Source organism: Trichosurus vulpecula, chromosome 3, assembly GCF_011100635.1.
Source record: "Trichosurus vulpecula isolate mTriVul1 chromosome 3, mTriVul1.pri, whole genome shotgun sequence".
Taxonomy (NCBI): domain Eukaryota; kingdom Metazoa; phylum Chordata; class Mammalia; order Diprotodontia; family Phalangeridae; genus Trichosurus; species Trichosurus vulpecula.
Genome location: NC_050575.1, coordinates 389,723,262 through 389,745,504, shown reverse-complemented (window position 1 = coordinate 389,745,504; position 22,243 = coordinate 389,723,262). Strand labels below are relative to the sequence as shown.

The window sequence follows — 22,243 nt, the reverse complement described above, 5'->3', positions numbered from 1 at the left end:
AATGACTTGCCCAGCATCATGCAGCTAGTTAAGTATCTGAGGCAGGATTTGAACTCAGGTCTTCCCAACACCAAGCCCAGCATGGCATCTACTAAGTTACACCACCTGACAGGAAGCAGGTTTAGACAGGGGACAGGCAGACAAGTCTCTTTGACTTTCTGGTCTGTAAAAAGAGGTTAGCAATACGCATCCTGCCCACCTCACAAAGTTGTCTTGATACTCAGATAAAAACGGAAAGGTGTTTAAAAGGTTTTGTAAAAGTATATTATTATCACCATCATCATCATTATCATTTTAGAAGGAAGAGAAGTTGATAATTTGCTAAAAAGTAGCATCTTAATTCTGTAATTTCATTAAGGGAAGATTGTTTGCTTTAATTCTAAGCCAGACAGTATCTTAATGAGTTGTACATGAACCAAAATGACTCCCCCCACCCCCAGCCCAGAAATTAATGGATTGGATTGTATAAGACGAATATGGCATGAGAGCCCTGGGTCCAGCAGCATATTCCTATGTGAACACATGGATAGATCTAAGGTGATGAAGTAATACTGAGACAGAGGGAGCCAAATTCTTCTTCTCCCCGATGAATACAAAAGGCGAAGATTGAAAAGACAGAGCTCCAGAATCCTCAAACCACAATCAGCATCATCTCAGAGAGGCTCATCTTCTGTAGTTGGAGAAGCTTGGAGAAGTTTCCTGAAGAAGCTCAGGAAAGTGAAGCGGCTTCCTTAAGGTCCTAGAGCTGGAACTCTGTGGTCACTCGCTCTCCTGACTCGTCGCCAGTACAGAGTACTTAATCGAGACTTAGCTGTGCTGAGTTCAGTGTAGGAGGCTTGGATGGAAGATGATGATTGCCCCTCTTGGTGGAGAGGGCCCCCGGCCCCCGGTGACCCAGACCCATACATCCATTCAGTATTTCCATCCATGTTTAGCACCCACTATGTGCAGGACCCTGTACTAGGCCCTGGGGAGACAAAGACACAGACCCAGAGAAGAGTGAGTGTTCCTGACTGTGCAGTGGGCTGCTGCAGCCCAGGAAGAGGGTCCTATGCATTCTCTGAAATCTCTTATTATTGAGAGCAAGGCCATTGGCCCTCCAGAAACTTTGGGAGCTCATCTTGAGAAGTGACTTGGCGTAGTAGTTCAGAGTGCTGCACTTGGAGCCAGAAAGGCTTGGATTCAAATTCTCCCTCTGATACTCCCCATCTTTGCAACCATGGGCATGTGGGGTGGACTTTTTAGTGCCTCTGTTGCCTTGTCTATAAAATGGGGGTGGTGATAGCTTTAGCACCTGCCTTGCTGCACAGCTGTGAGGTGCCAATGAGAGTATGTTATTCCACCAGCTTTACCAAGCTACATAAATGGCAGCTGTCAATAACAATATTACTGAAGGATATCTTGAAGGATCGGCCCTTTGGGGTGCTGGACGGGATCTCCCCTGAGGTCAGGGTCCTGGTGGAGATCTCCAAGACAGTGGCTTGTAGAAGGGGGGTCCACAGGAGGCTGGGGCCGACTCAGGTGGCATCTCTGCTACCCTGGCTCTCTCTCTCCTGGCTGGGGGAGCCAGAAGGATTAGCTGTTCCCCAAAGGGAAGAAGAAGGCTTGACAAAACTTGAGAGGAACAGAGCCTGGCAGGAAGTTCTCCACAGCTTAGATTGACGCCTCCAATGTGTGCTGGGGGTTTGCAAACTGGAAATCCCCCCTCTCTCTCTTGACTCCAAGCAGATGATCTTCGTTCTTTGGAACAGATTTCACAGTTATCACCAAAGTGGGCACTTTGCCCGTTTTATCTTCTAATCACTCAAATCTACATAAATAATACAGGGCTTTGGGGGAAATTATAAGTACATAGTTAGCAGATCCTGGAGCTGTTCCAGTCTGTTACGTGGAGTCATACAGCATACATGATAAACCTCCAGCACAGAAGCTTAATGTGCCCGCTTAAACCTGTTGTGACCTTTTGGGGCTATCTTTGAATAGGGACCATGCAGAATGGAAAGAAGAGATTACTGGAGCTCCAAGTAACCTTATCAGAAAGAAAGAAGGTTTCTTTGTAAAGTGCTATATAAATGTCTGTTGTCATTGTTAATATCAGCAGACCTACAGGAAAAACGCTAGAGTTATGGGAAATTCATAGTTGAAAACCATTTTGTCCTCTTCTTGTGCTCTGGGTTTCAGGTGAGAAGGAAGCAGAGGCATGTGGGGTTAGTATTTGAGGGGTTAAGGGCATGGAATTGACTATGATTTTGAGGTTCAGGGGGTTTCCAGTTGCCAGATTATTAACCCTTTAATGTAATTCAAGGCCTTTTAAAAATTATTATTACCCAGTATTTGGGGGAGGCATGTTCCACGCCTCCCCCATTTTGTGAAATGGCTTGGGTTCCTGTTTCTAGGCATATGGGTCACAGGCCCCAGTTTCACCCCTTGAGGCATGGATTTGATGAGTGGTTTGGATCCCCCAACTGCCATTTTGGACCTTATGACAACAAGGCCAGACCCAACATTCCCGTTTACAGGAATTGGGAGATGGTGGGCAGGTAATGGAGTTTTTTCTTCCTCATCCCCTCACTTTGTGTAAATCATTCTATTTACTTTCCTTCTCATCTTTTCCCCGGAAGCAGCTTGTGGTTAGGGTTTTAAAATCACTTATTCTTGCTAAACTGCTAAAGTGGCTCATGTCAGTATAGGCTTGGGTCCTGCTCCTCTTCTTTCTCATTTGGGTCTGACTTAAAGGTTCTATGGTGGTCTGTATTTTACTCTCATGTGGCTCATTGAATTAACATTCAGTCTGGGGCACGTTCAGCTTACGTATTATCAGAAGCAGTGGTGGGATTGTCAGGCTCTCTTTCCATAGACCACACAGAGCAAGTAAACCCCACTCTGAGATGATGGGGAGTCAGAGCCTAGAAGGGGTCGGTCTGATCAGTTGGCAGTGGTACCCAAAGCCTGCGTAGGGAATCATCCTTATCACTGAAGTCACCTCCTTCTCATTTTGCCCGACACACTTCTTACCTGTCATCACCTAATGAAGGATCAGGGGAGTGAGCCCAATCGGTGCTTTTTAATTTCTTAACAGTACAAATTGTTCCCCCAAGTGTTTAAAATATTGTTGCACTTGCAGCCCTATTTCCCTGTCCTTTTTGATATGATTCCTAAATTATGTGTTTCATTCCTTTTCCTTAATCATAAAACCCAGGTCGGAGAGAGGGTCTCCCATCCTGGGTCTGCTAGCTTTTCTTATTTTCCACTATTTTCAGATTCTATGAAGATTTTCCCATTAATCTCAAGACAGGAGAGGCTAATCTAACTCAGATCTACTTAAAGGTATTGGACAGCTGAGTGTGGGGGCTACTGCTTAGTGCCTGCAGTTATATTGGGGTGTTTGGCTCCAGTGACAGGGAAAGAATTGGTTTTCATTTGCAGGAAGCAGTGGATTTTATTATGAAGCAACAGAAAAAAGAACAGCCCTTTTTTCTCTATTGGGCCATTGATGCCACCCATGCACCTGTGTATGCTTCAGAATCTTTCTTGGGTACCAGTCAGAGAGGGCGGTAAGTAATTTGATGGTTATCATTTTTGTAATGCCAGAAAATCGCTGTAGTATTTCTCATCTGTGTCAGTTGGAAGATTAGCAATAGTATTGGCTTCACCTCTGATTAGCTGTGTGACCTTGAACTTAACGCACTTTTGGTTTTTTCCCCCCTTTAAAATTAAAAAGAGGTAGTGACATCGGCCCATCCATTTCATTAAAGCCATAGGGTTAGTATTTAATGTGATTTTAGTTGCTGAACTGGTGTGTGCCCGGAGTTAATCACTCAGAGTTTGCAATTCCGCTTTTCCTGTAGATATGGAGATGCCGTTCGAGAAATTGATGATAGCATTGGGAAAATACTGACGCTGCTTCACAACCTGGGTATCCAAGAGAAAACATTTGTGTTTTTTACATCTGATAATGGAGCCGCCCTCATTTCCGCTCCCAGTCAAGGTAAGTGTCTCATGTTGACTCTTCCCAAGACTTTATACCCATCAATAAGATTATTGGTTTAGATTCTTAATTTCTATGTGGTATGCCCTAAAGCCCATACTAAAAACCACCTTGGACCAGACCCATGACCATGATACCAGGGGATGCTTCCTAGGGCTATATGGTTGTCCTCCATGACATTAACCTCAGCTTTTAGAGGTCCCTACTTCCCACTGCTAAAAATTCAAGTATCTCTTAGTGAGCCGCTATGGGCCTTTCATTCCTAAGATTATCAAGAACCTTTTTTTAAACTTACTATATTTTTAACCTCTGCTGTCTCTTGGGATAGTCATTCATTCCACCATAAACCTTAGAAGGTGGAGAAGGACCTTAGAGCATTCCTAAGGGTAACACCTTCTAGGCAAAGTAGTACTTCCTTGTCTTTTTCCTAAAACTTCTTTGAGTCTAGGCGTTGCTCCCAATCGTAGAGTAATGGGAATTTGGTAAACGTTCTCTCCACACACAAATCTGTAGATGTCCTTTCTATTCACTGCTCCTTGTGGTGTTTTCCCAACTAATGCCAACGTTTATCACAGTTCCCTTCTCAGAATTTAAGTGATTTGACTGATGGGTTGATTCTCTCTCTTTCCTCCAACAAATATTGACTTTATCATAGAGAACCCAATTCTAGAAGTCCTGGATCTGTCTGCCTAGAGGCCCAGTTTTGGCCTCCTAAACTTTATTAGTTCTTTTATTCATTTATTCTTGGGGTGGGGAGGAGCAGGGAGGTAAGGTGGTCTTAAGATGGGGACAGTTACAGTGGGGTCATCCTTAACCTCTTCTGATCTCATCCTTTTCAGTAAAAAAACTATTGAGCATATATCTACAATAAAGTGTAGCTTAATTTATAAGCTATATTAATGTACTGTGGTACTAATAATTATGTACATTATAAAACTTAACCGAAAAGAGGCATTTAAAAAGGATGAGATAAAGATGAAATTATCTTTGATCCTAGAGTCAGTAGGAAGCCACCGATTGAGTAGGAAGTGATGTGGTCAGACCTGTGCTTTAGGACAATCTCTTTGGCAGCTGAGCAAAGGCTGGACTGGAGTAGGGAGATACGTGGAGACTGATTAGAAGTCAGCTGCAGTAGTCCAGAGAAGAAATGATTAGGCCTGAATAAATTCATGGTCCCCGGGGTCCCCACCACCACCAAGGCTCTGTCCTTGGCCTTCCCTTTGCCTCTACACTGAGCCAGGGCAAGGGTCATGTGGATAGAGAGAAAGGGGAGGGATGCAAGAGGTGTTGGAGAGGTAGAGTCAATGAGAGCTTGCCCCTGATTGGGTATGGACAGGGCAAGGAAGGATGAGGAGTAGAGGAGACCGCTGGTCTGGATCCTCTGACCCAGCCATTTTTGAATTCTCCTTCCTTCCAGGTGGCAGTAATGGGCCCTTCCTGTGTGGGAAACAAACCACCTTTGAAGGTGGGATGAGGGAACCAGCAATTGCCTGGTGGCCTGGACATATATCTGCTGGACAAGTAAGTACCTTGGATCAATGACTTAGTTAATTGCAGCCTGTGACAACTTTCTGAAAAGGCGGCATTCCAGACCGAAGGTCATCTTGGACCACAGCTGATATTTGCTCTCTCTCTGTCTTTCCTGTTGATCTTCTCTCCCCAAGCCTCCATCCTTTTCAATCCTTCTGACATGCTGTGGTCAGAAATCATTTCCAAGCTCTCTTCCCTTCTTGGACCCCTGCCCAATGCCCCCTCCTTCCTCAGAAGCAAACCCTTCAGCGTGCGAGCTAGTCAGGTAGCAAGGTGGATTCAGGGCTTACCCTGGCCAGATCTCTGTCCAGAAGGACCTTTCCTGTCTGAGGGGGACACATACTAAAGAACAATAGATGATCCTGTTGCACTCTGCCATATAGAGAAAAGTCTTCAGATAAGGACCCAACCGCACCATAAATGAGCAAGTCTGGACTGGGGAGCTGAAGTGTTGGTTTGACAAAAAAAAAGAAATGCTCAGATGAATCAACAGTTCCTACCCTGGGTGATCTGCCGCCTTTCAGTATTTTCTTGGTTGTTCTCAAAATTGGTGAGACAGCAACTAAAATGATGAAACCTCAGGACCCATATTCTGTCCTAACTTCTGATCCCCTTCTCTGTGACAGGCTTTTTGGTTTCTTAGTGGGACTCTAAGCTAAGAACATGTCATCTGGGGTATTTCCACTTAATTCACTCCATATATGTACAATGTTGGACACATAGGTGCTTAGGAAATATTTGTTTATGGATTTAATTGTGGGGAGCTAAAAGAGGCATAGACAACATAGATGCCTTCAAAGAATTTAATAAGGGGGAGAGGGCAAATAAAAATTTAAAAGGATAAAAAAAAGCCTCACCATATGTCTGTACCATGCATAGCAAATTTTAGCTATACACAGATGCTTCTGGTACTGCCGGAGTCGTCATGGGAGCCAGGTGTGGTTAATTTGGGAGTACTTAATAAAGGCATTAATAGTTAAGCAGTGTTTTTAAGGAAGGGAGGAAGATGGCTTAGCAGATGGAAGGAGGGATGATGCTATTCCTGGCTGGGAAAGGTGGAGAAGGTGGGCGTGAGTGAAGAACGAAGGAAGGATGAGGAGGAGCAGCCCTGCCCGGCGCTTGGACCCCACGTGACCAAATAACCCCACTTTTCTCCTCACTTGCCCCAGATTTCTAGCATCCACTAGCCTCCCCCTTTTGTCCTCTGTCCTTTTGGATAAACCATTTTATAGCATTATTTTATCCATTCTGCAAATAGGTAGGCAGGCAGGCAGCAGTACTGAGGCAGGCTCTGTACCAAATACTGGGGATAAAAATATAAGAAAAAAGAAAGTCCAGTCCCTGTCCTTAAGGAGATTATGTTCTCACAGTGGAAGGCCACTTTGGAGGTGGGAAGGAGGAAGAAGGTGCCCACCCATGTAGGGACAAAGTCAGACAATCGGAGGCACAGCTGGGAGGGGAAAGAAGCCTGGCCAATGTGGGTGCAACTCCCAGAAGGATGGCCGGGAAGGGCGTCCCCAATGGGAGAAGGGGGCCAGTGTTGCAAGGAACGTCCTGGTGACAGTCACGGTGGCAGAGTCCATAGACTTGTAAGTAGAGATGGCCAAAGAGAGATCAACTGTATCCTTTTCAGTTCAATAGGGCCCTTCACAGCAAATCCTCTCCTGGTTGAGTTCAGCCTGGTCTTGGTACATCACTAACTCCTCCCCATCCAGTGCGGAAGCAGAGAGTGTTTGTGTGTCTGTACAAACCTTGTTAACGTACCTGCAGTGATGTGTGCAGATGTAGGCATCGCTGCTCACTGGTCTGCCTTTTCTCTCTTCAGGGCAGAAACTTGTCCTTTGCTTCCTACGTAAACCCCGTAGAACTCTGGAGGCAGGCGCAGCTTCCCAAGCAGAATCATTGTACGTCACTGTTTGGCAATTATCGCCGTCTGTAAGATCATCCCTCAACCTCTAGGTTTGGAAGCTGTTCTTAGGTTATCCCGTCTCCTCTCATCACCTTCTCCAGGCTAGAAAACCCAGCTCCCTCCACCTTTCCTAACTGGCCAGCCATTTATCAGCCTCACCTCTGACTAGCTGTGTGCCCTTGAATTTCCTTGTCTCGAAATCTCCTTGAGATTCTCCACACCTTGTTCCAGGACGGATCAATAAGCTATTCTAATGAAGACCTGACTGGTTAGAGGAATAACTTGTCTTTATTTGTAATGACTATGATGAACTTCATGGCAAACATCGTTAAACTTGTTTTGCGACTGTTTGCATTTGGGTGATTTTATTTAGATGCATGAAGTATATAACTTTCTGGAGTCACTCTTCATGGGTCTTCATCCATCTGCATTTTCTGGCCATTCATTCCCAATACTTGTGAAAGTGCTTAGTCCAGAGCTTGGCACATAGTAGGTGCCCTTTCCTTTGTCCTCCCTGCTCATACGTTGCCCACCCACTATGCTTCCCTCTCTCCTTTTCTCACCTGGCATTATTTTGTTTGAATATGGTATTGCATCACAACATTTGATTACAGGAGCACATCATGATGATGTCCCCATTCCTCTGTTGTTGGACATTTACCTGGGGTTTTTTTGTTTTGGGGTTTGTTTTTTTTTTAATCACAAATGATGCTTCTCTCAGCATCTGTGAATAACACTCCTGGGATCTGTTCCCAGGGATAGAGGACATAGAAATGCAGCCTTGGCAGGGGATTACTTTCTACCTGCTTTTGTTTTTGTGCCCCCGGCATTCTGTGCCCCATGTATGCAATGGGCACTTAATGAATGAAATTGGCTTCATGCAGTTAAGAGCAGCCCAGAGGGACTTGTGGCATGTACATCCCTTTTGGGTCGAACTGCAGCTCTTTCTGCCACTGGCCTGTCATGCCTTTGGTTGTTGTTTGAGGTGCAGTGCACCCTCAGACCTGATCCTGCTTCCTGCCTGGCACTGGCCTGAGCCCTGCGCTCCCCGCATCTCACCACTCTTGGGCAGACAGCACATTCTCACCTTCACTGATTCATTGTGCAGGAAAAGGAGTCTAGAGAGCACCTTGTCATCAGGGGTGTTTGGGACTGGGCCTGGGCTTGCCTCGGGTCAGGGAGCTCTTGAATGGAGAAAACTTCTCTCCTCAGGCAAGGCCGGAACCCAGCCCCTTGTCTGAGGCTCGCCTTCTGGAGAGATGCCCAGAGCAGAGAGGGGGTGGGGCACACGGACTCAGCCCATGTCTTCTCTATGATGACCACGCTGCTGCCGTGACCGTGCAGTCATTGTGCTGGGCACATGGGGCAGGCAAGTCACAGAACCGTAGAATGGCCCACGTCTCAGATCCGTGGCTGACTTCCTGCTGCTGTTCCTTTGTTTTTATGTCCTTTCCCCCCACGCACACACCCCTCTCGTTCTCTCTCTGCCTCTGTCTCTCCCTCTTCTCTCCCCCTCTCTCCACACACACTGTTGTGATCTGTCAGATTATAAGCTCTCAGGAGGCAGGGTCTGTGTCTGTTTGGCTTGACTTCGGCAGCACCTTGTGTAGAATCGGGGCAGGGGGAGCATAGACCCTAGGACCTCGAAGGCTTCTCCTTGGGGATATCCTGGTTGGCAGGGACCCAGCAGCACCAGCCCAGGAGCCCTGTCTGCACCAGAATCCTTCTCAGGTGGGCAGAGGAGCCCACCATCTCCCAAGGCATTCCATTCCACTTCAGAGTAACTCTAAGTGTTAGGAATCACAGGGATCTTGGAATCCAGTGTCTCCATTTTATCGATGAGGAAGTCAGGGCTCAGAGAAGTGAAGAGCCCAAGGTAAGCAGTCTGGTGGAGACAGTGACAGACTTGGAGTCAAAAACACCCGAGTTCACATCCCGACTCAGAAGCTTATTAGCTGTGTGACCCTGGGCAAGTCACTTAAGCTCTGTCTCCTCAGTTTCCTCTGTAAAGTGGGGGTAATAATGGCACCCACCTCCCAGGATAGTTGAGAGGATCAGATGAGGTAGCCCCCATAATAGACTTATTTTTGTCTGCGGTCAAATGACCAGTTTGGGACAGAACCATGATTCCCCAGAAGAGAGGATCCGGACCTGGGAGGGACCTTGGAGATAACCTGGTCTAATTGACTTGTTTTTCAGAGCAGGTCACTGAGGCCCAGTGAGGGTATGCAGGAGCAGGAGCAGAGCTGTGCCCATGGCTGTCTAGGCCTTTCTCTGCCTCCCAGTCCCCCATGCCGCCCAAACCTCTGTGTCCTCTGCTGCTGCACATCCCTGCTTCCTGAAGACTTGGCTTTCCCACCTCCTTGGTAATAGGAAGTGAGAAAGTTCTTTGTCTAAATCTCAGGCGGACTCTGATCGTATTCAGTCCCAACATCTTAATGTTTAGTTATTAAAGGCTCTACACAGCAGCCTAAGACTTTAGTACACCAGGCTGGCTCTGGATGCTTCTTCACACCCAGATGCCCTGGAGAAATCCCTTTCTCCTCTTCCAGCTCCACTTTCCAGGTGAATTCATAGCAAGTAAACATTTCAAAATTCCCCATGTCTTGTCTACCTTCTGGAAGGTTCCAGCTGAATAGAATTCATATTCTGGGGTTTTTTAATCCCCCCCCCTCTGATTCTTGCTCCCTGAAAGAGAAGAGAACCTGTCTAGCCAAAGACAGCGTGGCAACCTTTCCCCCCCCATCTCCCATGGGGCACAGACTGAAATTGAATTAGACAGGGATATCAGGCCTGCTCGCTGTGATAACTGCGAAAGGGTTTTATTTAAAAACACCCTGACATTTGTTTACCCAGTTTCAAATATTTAGCTTTCTCCCCATTCCGTTCCTGGCGGGGGCGACTTTATTAATTGTTGCCTTTGATTCAGAGTTAAAGCTTGAAAGCCCTGATAACAGCAATGGTGGCAATCCTCACTGCAGGGCCCACAGCGAAAGGATTTCATTTTCTTAAAGATGTGATGTGTACACTGAGAGTTTATATTAAAAAAAGAGAGCTTCTTACGTGAGTACTACCAGCTGTTCCTTCCTGATATGAGGAATATCTGATCTCTCTCTCTCTCCCCCTCTCCCTCTCCCCCATCCTTTTTTATTTATTTTTTTTCTAGCACTGATATTATCTGCATTATTTTTACCCTTAAAAAAAAGTTTGGATAAGAGGTTGAAATAAAAGAGTACTATTGACCAAAAACATAGGGGTTTTTTTTTCCCTTGAAATTTTATTTATTTATTTATTTTACACAGTTGCCTATATTTCCCCCTCCTCCACATGGTGCTGCAAAATGCAGATAAATCCAAGTGAATGTGGCATGTGCATTTAATTTCCTTAAGAAGTTTCTTCTCAATGTAGAGGAATGTTCATCGGAGACCAGGGACGTTATTGGATGATTAAAGCCAGCGATTGCCATCTGGTTATGTTTAATGAGGGCCAGGACAAGGAATTGGTGATGGCCCCACAGGACTGTCACAGTGACATAATAGCCCGGGCCTAGCTGCTAATAACAGTTTGGTGAATGCAGGGTCTTTGGGCAGACACTACCTGTTAAAACTTAAAATGGGCTCTGATGAAAAACCAACAGGAATCAGTTTCTGGGCCGTGACCTCGACTCCCTTTCTCCTTCTAAAAGCCACAACCACTTCACTAGTGGGGCTGTCTCATCTCTGATACTCAGAATGAGGGAGCAGAGGGGGATCAGCCCTGCCTGAAAGGGAAGCCCTGGTTCTTCAAGGACAGCAGGTACATCTGACCTCACCCACCTCCCAAAGGGGAGGAAATTGATAAGAGGATTATTTCTGGTCACTGGGAATTCCAGCACAGGAACTGTTTTCAGATGGGGACAAAAGTCAGTTTTTACTTTTTTGTGTGTTTCAGAGCATTAGCAAACATTGTTCTCCAAGGGCCTGCTAGAATATAAAATGCTTAGTTTTGCCATCAAGAATAATGCAGATATGATTCCTCCCTTATAGGAGAGCTGCCTCTCCCCTTTGTTTCTCAAAATTCATTCAAGTATGGAAGCTTTGGGTGATCTAGTTTTCTAAAGTTGTCGAGTTTCGGAGTTGGAGGCTTCGAGGCCAGGCTGGCCAACGTCTCTGGGCTCTTTCCAGGCCAGCCTTGGTGCAGTAATCACTCTGACGCCAGTTAAACCACCCTCAGCCTTGGAGGGGGAGGCACCCAGGCCAGCCACCAGCCACGCTTTGCCCAGCCTCCTCCTTCTTGCTTTGTGGCTTGTTTTGTTCCCCGACTCCACATCCCTCCTGAGTCTGACCATTGGTGGGGGCTTTAAATGATTCCATGTTCAAGAGGACTCTTCTGGGTTCCATTTATCTAAAAGCAAACAGGCTCTATCAGCGTGACCAACTCCCCATGGCCTGTCTTTGTGATGGGGAGGGAATTTGCCATGCTTTCTTGGAAAAAAAGCAAATGATTATTTCTCATCATTTTAAAAAGTATTTCTTAGCAACAAAATCTTTTTGAGCATCAACAGTGCCCTTGAGCTTTAGGAAGAAAGTTGAGTCATGGTCTCTCACAGACGAATTCCCATTTTAAATCCTGGCCCTCACGTTCTTGTGACCATGGTTCAGTGCCCTTTTTGTTAGCCGAGTGACCGTCCAAGCCTCTTTTCAGAAAGCCAAACCTCGTCTCAGAAGCAAAAAGCCGGACGTGTCTAAGCCTGGGTTTCAGGGAATATTGATCCCAGCAAGGTCGCTACCTTGTTTAAATAATCGGCCTCTGTCCGCCAACCAGAGTGCAGGTGGATTAATGGACCAAGTCAGGCTGTGGATGGTCATTTCATTATAAAGTATTGGCCGGTGGCCAAAATGTGTCAAGCTACCAGTTGTGTAAAATCATCTTCTTCCCGTCCTTTTGCAGGGATTGATGCCGCTCAGGCTTTCTGGGGCCACACTGGAGACCTGAGGGAAAGGCTCTTCTCTCTCTGTCTTTACTTTTGACTCGCCTTCTAAATTTTCACTCCTCCTGTCGCACACCTGTGCCCTCCTGGCAAAGAGAAGCCAGGGGACTGTAGAAACCTGTACTTAGACAAGGAAGGGCTGGGTGGGGGCAGGGAGCCAGAAAAAGACTGGGGGTGGGAGGGAGTACAACAAAATGTCTCCCATGAGTCATATCTCAGGAAATTGGGTCTTTTCATCCTAACGCCCAAAGTCCAGAGTCCCAAGGGTCCAGCTCTGATAGGGGGCTAACTATCCTGTAGCAGTTCCAGTCCAGAGGAGTCTCAATGGATGTGGGTTTGCCCTAGGGGAGGCAAGACCAGTGGTGCATTCCAACATCCAGAGGGCCAAATTTAGGAACCCATTAGTATTCAGGGGTCCTGTTCAGATCCCCAGGAACCAAGGCAGGCTTGGGATGGGGGAGGGGAGCTCCTCAAAATAGGATTCTTACCCTAAGACTGAGCCAGAATAGGACCTGTCTCTGGAGGAGGGTGAGATGGTGGGGCATGTGCTGTGTGCTGACCCTGGGCAGGTATTGGGAATAGAAGTGCTTCTTAAATGCCTGTTCAGTGCTATTGGCAGTTTTCAAACAGGGTCCCTTAGAAACAGTGGAGAAAGGAGTGAGTGTGTGTGTGTGTGTGTGCACACGTGTGCATGATCTGTGTGTGCTCAGCTCTGACAGGGCCGAGTTGTTGGGATGCCACCCTCCCGCCGTCTGGGGTCGGGACAGCGTGCCCTTGGGTTCCTCATGCCGTTTCCTGGTCGATTTCAGGTGAGTCACCAGCTGGGGACTGTGATGGATCTCTTCACCACCAGCCTGTCCCTAGCGGGCCTGAAGCCTCCCGGAGACCGAGAGATTGACGGCATTGACCTTCTCCCAGCCATTATACATGGCAAGCTGATTGACAGGTTAGTTACAGACAGAAAGGCGCTCTGAAACCCCTGTTCACATCCCCTCCCCCTGCCAACCCGGCCGCCCCGGCTCCTGAAGCGGTACAGAACCGAGGCTTTAAAATCCCATCTGGCGATTGTGACTTTAGAAAAAGGAATCGTTCGTACACTGGGCAGATGAATGAGGCTGAGGAGAGGGGGTGGCTTGTAGGATGAGAGCGCTGGGATTTTCAGGCACAAAACAGATTGGCAGTAATGAGTCCCTGGGCTGGTGCCGGCATCAGGGGTTGTGTGCAAACCTGGCGGAGTGTGTAAGAGTGTAGTTTAACCAGGGAAGTCTCGAGACAGCAGTGCGTGGGGAGTAAAGTGCATTGCGTTCTCTTGGACCTTGCCTGGTTCTGATATCCAGAAAAGCCCACTTGGTGCCAGGGTTATTGAGCCAAAACTTGATCATTGCTATGGCTGTTTGGTCTGTGACGGACACCCCCTAGCACCCCCAGCACCCCTGGTTTCTGCTTCACTTTGGGCAGTTGTTTAGACTCTCTTCTTAGCTGTAAATGTGAGAAAGAGGGATAAGGGAAACCACAGACAGAGTTTTTCAAGGCACTTCTATTCACAAGAAGTCCTTGAACTCTAGCTCCTGGTGCAGTGTTTGGAGCTTTTGTCTAAATTTTTATTTGTCCAAAGCCTGGCTTCTTTTTTCCCTAGGACCTATGAGACTGTGCTCATTGGCCCAGCAGGAATTATTTAAACAGAGAATCAGTTCCTAGGCAGCTTTTGGAGGACCATGAATTTGAAAGCTGAGGAGGACGTAGGACAGAGAGCAAGGGATACTGGAGTACTTGCACTGGAGGTGTGGGCTAAGAAGGAGTCGGCAGTTTTGTAAAGGCTTATTTACCCTCTGTTAAAATTCCAGGTTGAGGAGGGGAGGAGACCTACCATGCCTTATTTAACTGGGGGGAGGCACCTAAGCGCTCGGCATGCTCACTAATTCTTCCCAGATCTTCCATTCCTTGGCCCTCCCATCTGGCGCTGCCACACACAGGAGGCCGGGCATCCTCCGCTCTGTGTCCCCATCAGACCCCTCGCTCTCCATGAGATGGCATTCCCTTTTAATTTGTCAAGCTCTGCTAACAACAACAACAGCACAGATGCCAGGGTTGGGTAGCACCGAGGTCAGCAGCCACATGTAGCTCCATTGTTTCATGCTCAATTTTCCCCCCATACAACCCCAACCTGATGAATTGTTTTTAAAATGTTTGTTGAAAACCCAGTATTGCAGACTATCAGCAGACAGCCTGGCTTTGCTCTGTCTTCCATTAAGGCATCGGTCTCCCTTACCTCACTGTCTCCTGAAGCCTCTTGTGCAGACACAGCGAATGTGTCCTGTGGCTGAATCATTTTATCCTCTTTCTTCTCTTTTTCCCCTCCCCCCATCCCGTCCTGCATTCTTTCTGTGACAGGCCCATTTTCTATTACCGTGGCAACGAATTGATGGCGGTTAGAGTGGGACAGTACAAGGCTCACTACTGGACTTGGAGCAACTCGTGGCGAGAGTTCAATCAGGTATCCTCCCTCTGCTTGGGGTTTGCATGCTTTCGCCTCCGTGAGCCCCTGAACAACCCATTCAGCCACGCAAAGAACCGGACAGATAGCCTGGGAGAGCCTTCGGTAATGCGGCGGAATGGATGAATTTTGTCTTGGGCCCAATTCCATGCCCTCCTCCCTCCAACCCTTAATTTAGTAGAAAATTCATGGGGAAAAGTGCTACCATCACTCAAAAGTCTTATGTGGAGGGAGGGGGTCCTAGCATCATACATCTGGAACTGGGGGACTCAGAGGCCATTTCATCCAACCTACTCACTTTACAGAAAGGGAAACTGAGGCCCAAGGAGGTGAGTGACATGCTCAGCATCCCCCAGGTCATGACCATAAGAGGCAGGGTTTAATCTGGGTCCTCTCACTCCAAACCCCGAGTGCTTTCCAGGGTCTGTGGTTCATTCATAGGGTACCTTTCCTGCCTCTTCCTGTTTTCTGCCACCTCATCCCTGTGTGTCATCCACATGGTTCTCAGGCCGGGCAGAGAAAATGCGAGAAACTCCTTTAATTACATATCAGGGAACTTGGGGTGAGCAGTTTAGAGAAGACTCATGTCCCAGCCTTGCGAGGTCTCCTTGCTGTCCCTTCCCTTCTCCTCCTCCTCCCACCCTGTTCCTGGCCCGGCCTTCCCTGAGACCCCCTCCTGTCTGGCTCCTCCTCCAGGCACAGCCCCCAGGCCCAGGGGAGCCGCAGCCCTTCGATCCCACTTCCCGCCCTTGGTCGTCACTTCTAGAAGTGTTTCTGACTGCTTAGAAACATTCGGCATAGCTGACTCTCCTGAGGGTGCTTCTTTCTTCAGCCCTAAATCCAACCAAGATCTCTGGCTGCTTTCTGCGTCTCTTTCCCAAGCCTCGTTTTTCCTGTGACAGAGTTCCTCAAAGGCAGCTTTTCTTTCCACCTCATCACAGTGATAAACGTGGTGTTTACAGTGAAAATACATAGAAGAGCCTCTGCCGTGATCAGAGGGACCCACGCAAAACAGGCATGTCTGAGGAAGGCCTGCTCTTTCAGGATCTTCACTTATCATCATTATTATTATTATTGATAATAATGTGATATGTAACAGGATACTCACAGGGTGTGTGCAGGCCTTTAAGGTGGACTAAGCCCTTTCCAAATGTTCTCTCATTTGATCCTCACAACCATCCTGGGAGGTGGTGGTGTTGTCTGGCCTCAGACACTCACTAGCTCTGTGACCCTGGGCAAGTCGCTTCACTCTGTCTGCCTCGGTTTCCTCATCTGTAAAATGAGTTGGAGAAGGAAATGGCAAACTGCTGTAGTACCTCTGCTGAGAAAACCCCAAATGGGGCCACAAAGAGTCAGACGTGACCGAAGTGACTGAACAACCATAATTACAGATGAGGAAACTGAGGTTGAGAGGAGGCAGCTGGTGTCACAGAGGAGGGAGTGCTGGGCTTGGAGCCAGGAAGACTGCTCTTCTGGGTTTAAATCTGGCCTCAGACACTTCCTAGCCATGTGACCTTGGGCAAGTCACTTAACTTCTGTTCCCGCTCAGGGTTGTTGTGAAGATCGAATGAGGTGATATTTGTAAACCGCTCCTCGCAGTGCCTGGCGCAGATTAGATACGGAGCAAGTGCTGGCTGTTATTGGAGAAGCGATGACCTACTAGGCTCACAGAGAGCTAGGAAATGTCTAAGGCAGAACTCCAACCCAGGCCTTCCAGGCTCCATGTGTGGCACAGATGTGCTGAGAGGGCTGCTTATTGCTAGCTTGTCTCCATTTTTCTTTTCCTGTGTCTGCTGCTATTGTTTCCTTTCCTCTCCTCACCTCTTTTTACCTTCACTCATTCTTAGTCTGACCTCTTCATGCTTCCTCTCTCCCTCTCTGTCTGTCTCTCTGTCTCTCTCTCCCTCTCGCTCTCTCTGTCTGTCTCTCTCTCTCCCCTGTCTTTCCTTGTCTCTGTCTCTCTTCCTCTTTTCCCTCCCTCTCTTTCTCTCTCCCTCTCCCCCTCTTCCCTCTCCCTCCATCTTTCCCTCCCTCTCCATCTCCATTGAGTCCCCCTCCCCTTCCTTTTCCCCTCCTTGTCCTTCCCCTCCATCTCCCTTCCTTCAGTGCTTTTAGTTCTCATCAGCAGACTCTCTTCATTTCTTTTGGTGGTTTTAAGGTTCTTAGATACAGTGAGACTTCATTAATTTGGCCTTAATTGGGAGAAATGGCAGTTTTAATTGATGAAAGAGCTGAGTCACAGGATTTAGCTTCCTGGGGCCAGAGATAGAGCATCTATGATCCTCGTGGGAGGTGCATTTTTGCCTCTGAGGTCTCAGGAGAAGAGCCAGCACAGTCTCGGAGGCGTCCTTTGCCACTGGCTTGGTTGTCCACCCTCCTTGGTAGCCCTGGTCTTTACCAGGTGAGTATAGATTTGTCTTCTACTGGCTCTGCCTCCCAGAGCTCCAGGAAATGTCCTCCCTGGAAGAAGGTGGGGACCATGTGTGCTCGGTTTCCAGCTGTAGCCTCATAGCTCTCCTTATCAGATGACCCTGCCCCTCCCTTGGAGAAAGATGAAGATTGCACATTGCAAGCCAACTCATCTTACTTGTTTCACCCTGGAGGCCTTTTCTGCAAATGCACCATCTCCCTTGTTCTGGTACAGGGTGAGATGTGTCCTCTCTCCCTCCAAGGCCAAACCATTCAGTGGAACCCTTGGCCCCATCCCTTCCAGCCACCTCTGAGACCTTAATCCCCGGAGGATTCCCCTCTCTCATCTTCCTTCTCTCTCCCCACTGCCTACAGATACGCTCCCATCTTCCCTATTCTGAGAGATACCTTTTCTTGGACGTGTTGTCTTTTCTGCTAAACGTCTAGAAATAGCCACCTTAGGAGCTAATGGTGTTGGTGGGAAACAGGCCTGCCTAATTGCCAAATCTAACATTTGCTCAATCCTTACCTTCCGATATTTTGGTAGCGTACAACACTGGGTCACCCCCTCCTTCCTGATACTTTTTCTCCTCTCTTGCTTACAGTGACTTTGCAATAAAAGATTAAAAAATGCAAAAGAAGGTAGGGTTGCCCATCTGGCACAGGGGCAGGGGGGTATCAGAGGCCCAAGGACTGGGGCCTCTTGGGGCTGTTGGGAGGATCAGATGAGATGAGGGGTGTGTCAGACACTTGGTAAGCTTTAGAATATCGAATAAATGTCAGGCATATACAGCCACCTGACGTATGTACGTACGTGTGTGTCCGTGTGTGTGTGTGTGTGTGTGTATGTGTGTGTATATGTGTGTGTCCATGTTTCTGTGTCCTCTGCCGCCTTCTTCCTCCCGGTGGTGTCTAAGTCTGTGAGGTCGTCAGTGTGGTACCTCCCGGTGTGAAAGCTCCTTCCACTGATAGAGAGCCTTAGAGAGTTAAGGGGGCCCCTGAGAGGTCGTTCAGCAGGGCAGCACCTAATCACTTCACCACCTTGTGTCTCATCTAGCATCTATTTACCTCCCTAGTTCAATGCTGTACTCTGCCCCTTCCCCCCGCAGACTCTGAGCTCCTTGAAGGCAAGGGCTGCTTGGTTTTGGCCTTTGTATCCCCAGGACCTTAACCCAGGCCTCATGCATAGGAGGCATTTAATAAATATTTGTTGAATTGAACTGCGCTAAATGGTGTCTATCCATAACTGACTTTCAGTTCTCCTCCCTGCCCCCACCTGACCCTCCTCCCAGCTCCCCCCTTTCATCGACGGCTGACACTCCGGTGCAAACCCCGTGTCCTCCAGGACACCCGCTTCCCCTTCACCCTGCATATATGGTCATCTGCCGAGTCCTGTCCAACCTGTCTCTCAGCTGTCCCTCTCGCTCCACTCTTCCACCTTCCCTATTCTCGACCTTCATCACCTCCAACCTCCTAACTGGGCTCCCTACCTCCAGTATGTCCCTTCTCCCGTCCGTCCTCACTAAGGTCAGCTACGAGAATAATCTTTGGGATGCACCACTCTTAAAACAACTTTAGTGATTCCTAGTGCCTATCCAGTGGGATAAAATACACAACCTTAGCCTAACACTTTAGATCTCCACAGTTTGGTTCCAACCCATTTGTCCAGACTTTTCTTCTGCTGTTTACCTCATTGATTCTGTATTACAGACAGAGTAACCCCTAACTTCAGCCCACCTGCCCCCTTCTCCCCCTGCCCTCCTGGTCAGGCCATTGCTTGCAGTGCCTCCCATCCGCACGCTGAACTCTTCTTCCTCCCCTGAGGCCCAGCTCAGGTACTGCTTGGTTGAGGAAACCTGCCCTGGTCCCTCACGCTGAAAAATGACCCATCCTGCCCCAGATTTCCATCAAAATGACAAACATTCCCAAGACACTTTGTCTCGATTCCCTCCTTTATTTAGAAGGGTACACTGTTATTTTGTAAACCTCAGTCCGAACATTTCTGAGTTTTGAGAGTTCTTTATAAGAAACGTCACTTCTGTTTCCATTTCCACACGTTTTCCTGGGTCTTGGGTCATAAGCTGCATTCAACTCATGCCTTGCATTTTGTACGTTTCTTCTGTATATTTGGTGACTAATTTGCAGGCCCTCTCACAATACGGTTGAGCCATAAGTACACTGAGATGATTATGCTCTCAGAAATGAAGCTGCGCGTTAGGGGACCGCTTTGAATAATTTCTAGAGCGGGGTAATTGGTGCTGCAAGGTCATTGTGACCATAATTATTACAACTATGTTATATTTTATTAGAACCCGTAAGCCCTCGGGGCGGAATATATATATTTTTAAATGCCAACAGCATCTGTGAATATGAAAACAAATGTGTAACTTTCCCAGTTGGGGCCTGGCTAGATTGGGAAGAAGGGAGAGCAGGAGTAGTTCAGGTCGGGGGGCCCAGACCGGATTTGGGACTTAATGGGTCGCTGATTTAGCACAAAGGGTCCAATTTGTTGTGTCCCAGTGACCCAGAAATATGACGTAGGTTCGGATTTGTGTTCTGCAAGAACGAATTAATGCATTCAAACTGCAGCTGTACAAGTTAACCTCCTGTCTTGGGCAAACAAAGAATAAAGAGAATTATGTTCTGTTTCCCCCTCTCTTCCCGCCAGGATAAGATTGTTTACATGGCAGAGGGCAGGCTTGTTTCAGAAATGCATTTTATTTCTCTGCATAGTATGAAAAAAAAGAAAGCCTATTTTGCTACTTAAACACCCCCCAGAAGACAAAAATCAGCACAGCCCTGCCTGTATCCCTCTGACTCTGCGCAGAATGAGAACAGGGGCCGGTTATTCATTTCAAAGACGCTCCTACTGTGAGCAGTGGCAGTTGCACAATTAAGCAATATTTATTTCTTTCCAAGTCTTTGTTTAACTACTGGCTGATAAAAGTCAGCATTATACTGTACATCAGAGAAATGATTAAAAATTCATTTGATTTCCTGCAGTTTGTATCACATGTGGTTGATGGGGGTAAAATTGGAACACATTAGTGGACAGAATAGCCATTAACAACACGCAGAGGAGGCAGGAGCTGAAATTTGTTCCAATTCTTCTCATGTCTTCCAGACATTAATTACAGCTCTTACATGGGAAGGATTTCAGAACACTGGCTATTTTACCATTCGGCTCTTTTTCCCCCCCCTCCCTCTCATTTTCCTCCTTTTATCCCTTTCACCAGACTTAATTGCTGCTGACTCCCATCCTTGTTACTGGTGGGTCTGTTATCAATATTATTGATGGAGTTTGAGTTATCCTGGCCAAACGGGAGTGACCAGTTTCACGAGCCGATCTCATCACAAAGGAAGCTCCTGCTTTTGTGGGACATCAGAACCATGATCTGGAAACTTTTTTTTAAATAGACAAAAGTATCCCTAGCCATCGACTTCATTACATAGGTTCTCACCCCTTTGTACTTTGGCTTCCCTTCCCTTATCACCGATGAGGTGATAACAGAAAGGGGGTGCCAGTGAAGCATTTTCTAAGACCTTGAGGAAGACCGGGTGAGAAGACAAATAGCTGGGGGTGAAATGGGGGGTTGAGCTAAGAATAGCAGGGGAGACACCCTGGGGAAAGCAGGAGTAACAGAGAGAGAAGCAGAATTTGAGGATGGAAAAGAGAGTATTTTCTTTTTTTCTATCCGGGAGTCAACACATGACTGAAAGTACCGACATTTTTTTTGCACCCTTTGGGCCCCTGTCTACCCCATTGGAAAGTAAGGCCTTTGAGGGCAAGGTTTGGTTTTTTTTTTTGGGGGGGGGGGGCGCGGCTTTTGTTCTGCCCTATGCCTGGTATGTAGAAAGTGCTTAATAAATGTTCCTTGAGTGACTGACTGCTGTTTTGGCTACACATCCCTAGTAACTTCAGGAAGCCATTTATGGCCTGGTCTGCAGTGTTATCAACTATGAGTTGTCTGTCCTAAGAATGCACTGCCCAAAACCAGAGGTTGTATTATAGGTATGATCAGATTAGGGCAGAGTATGAACCAACCACCGGTTGTCTTTACAGGTGCCTGTATTTGGCCACATTTCCTTCTTTCGGTACTTATAAATCGGTACCAAATCAACTTGGGGAACCAAAGGATAGCACTTTATAGCCAACCCTATTCAATATCATTGCATTTGTAATTAATAATCACAGCCCAGAATTATATAGCACTTTAAGGTTTACATTATGATTTTCTCTTAAATGTCCATTGAGTTGGTAGTACAGAGTATATAATCGTGCCCATTTTGTGAACAAAGAAACTGAGGTCTAATTCTTTGGTGACTGAGCTAGTAAATTTTTTTTTTAACTTTCTAACATTTTTATTTAAAGTTTTCAATTCCAATTATGTCCCCCTGTCCCTGAGATGATAAGCAAATCAGATATAGGTTATATGTGCACCATTATGTAAAACATTTCCATATCAGTCATTTTGTACAAGAAGATTCAAATAAAAGAAAAAAAATGAATGAAAGAAAGTGAAAAATAGCATATAGACTGAAGTCTGTATTCAATCAATATCAGTTCTTTCTCTAGGGGCAGATAGGATGCTTCATCATGAGTCCTTTGGGATTGTACTGCTGGGAATATCTAAGTTATCCACAGTTCTTCATCCAAGAATATTACTTGTTTCAGCTAGTAAGTTTCAAAGCTAGGATTTGAAGGTGGGTTTTCTAACAAGGCTGATTCTCTCCCTATGGCTTGTTCAACTGAAGTATTTGTTAATCACCTACTGTGCAGGGCATTATTCTAGGTGCTAGAGATATGAGCACAGAAAATAGTCACACTCTCAAGGGACTTGTATTCTCCTAGAGGGAATCCACCACATACAAAGCCAAGTGAACCCAAAGTATAGACAAAGTAATTACACGGCTGATATCGAAATGTGTTTTGCATGACCTCCC

At 46.9% G+C, this 22,243-nt stretch overlaps 1 protein-coding gene across 1 annotated transcript in view; it reads left to right on the top strand.

Moving 5' to 3' along the window:
• The window catches only part of GALNS (galactosamine (N-acetyl)-6-sulfatase), a 69,831-nt gene that overhangs the window by 15,462 nt on the left and 32,126 nt on the right, over positions 1-22,243 (top strand). Inside the window, exons 5-11 of the mRNA XM_036749317.1 lie at positions 2,397-2,540; positions 3,261-3,327; positions 3,427-3,554; positions 3,849-3,988; positions 5,406-5,509; positions 13,206-13,342; positions 14,788-14,890. Coding sequence (XP_036605212.1) covers positions 2,397-2,540; positions 3,261-3,327; positions 3,427-3,554; positions 3,849-3,988; positions 5,406-5,509; positions 13,206-13,342; positions 14,788-14,890 — 823 coding nt within the window. The remainder of the gene's footprint in view (positions 1-2,396; positions 2,541-3,260; positions 3,328-3,426; positions 3,555-3,848; positions 3,989-5,405; positions 5,510-13,205; positions 13,343-14,787; positions 14,891-22,243) is intronic.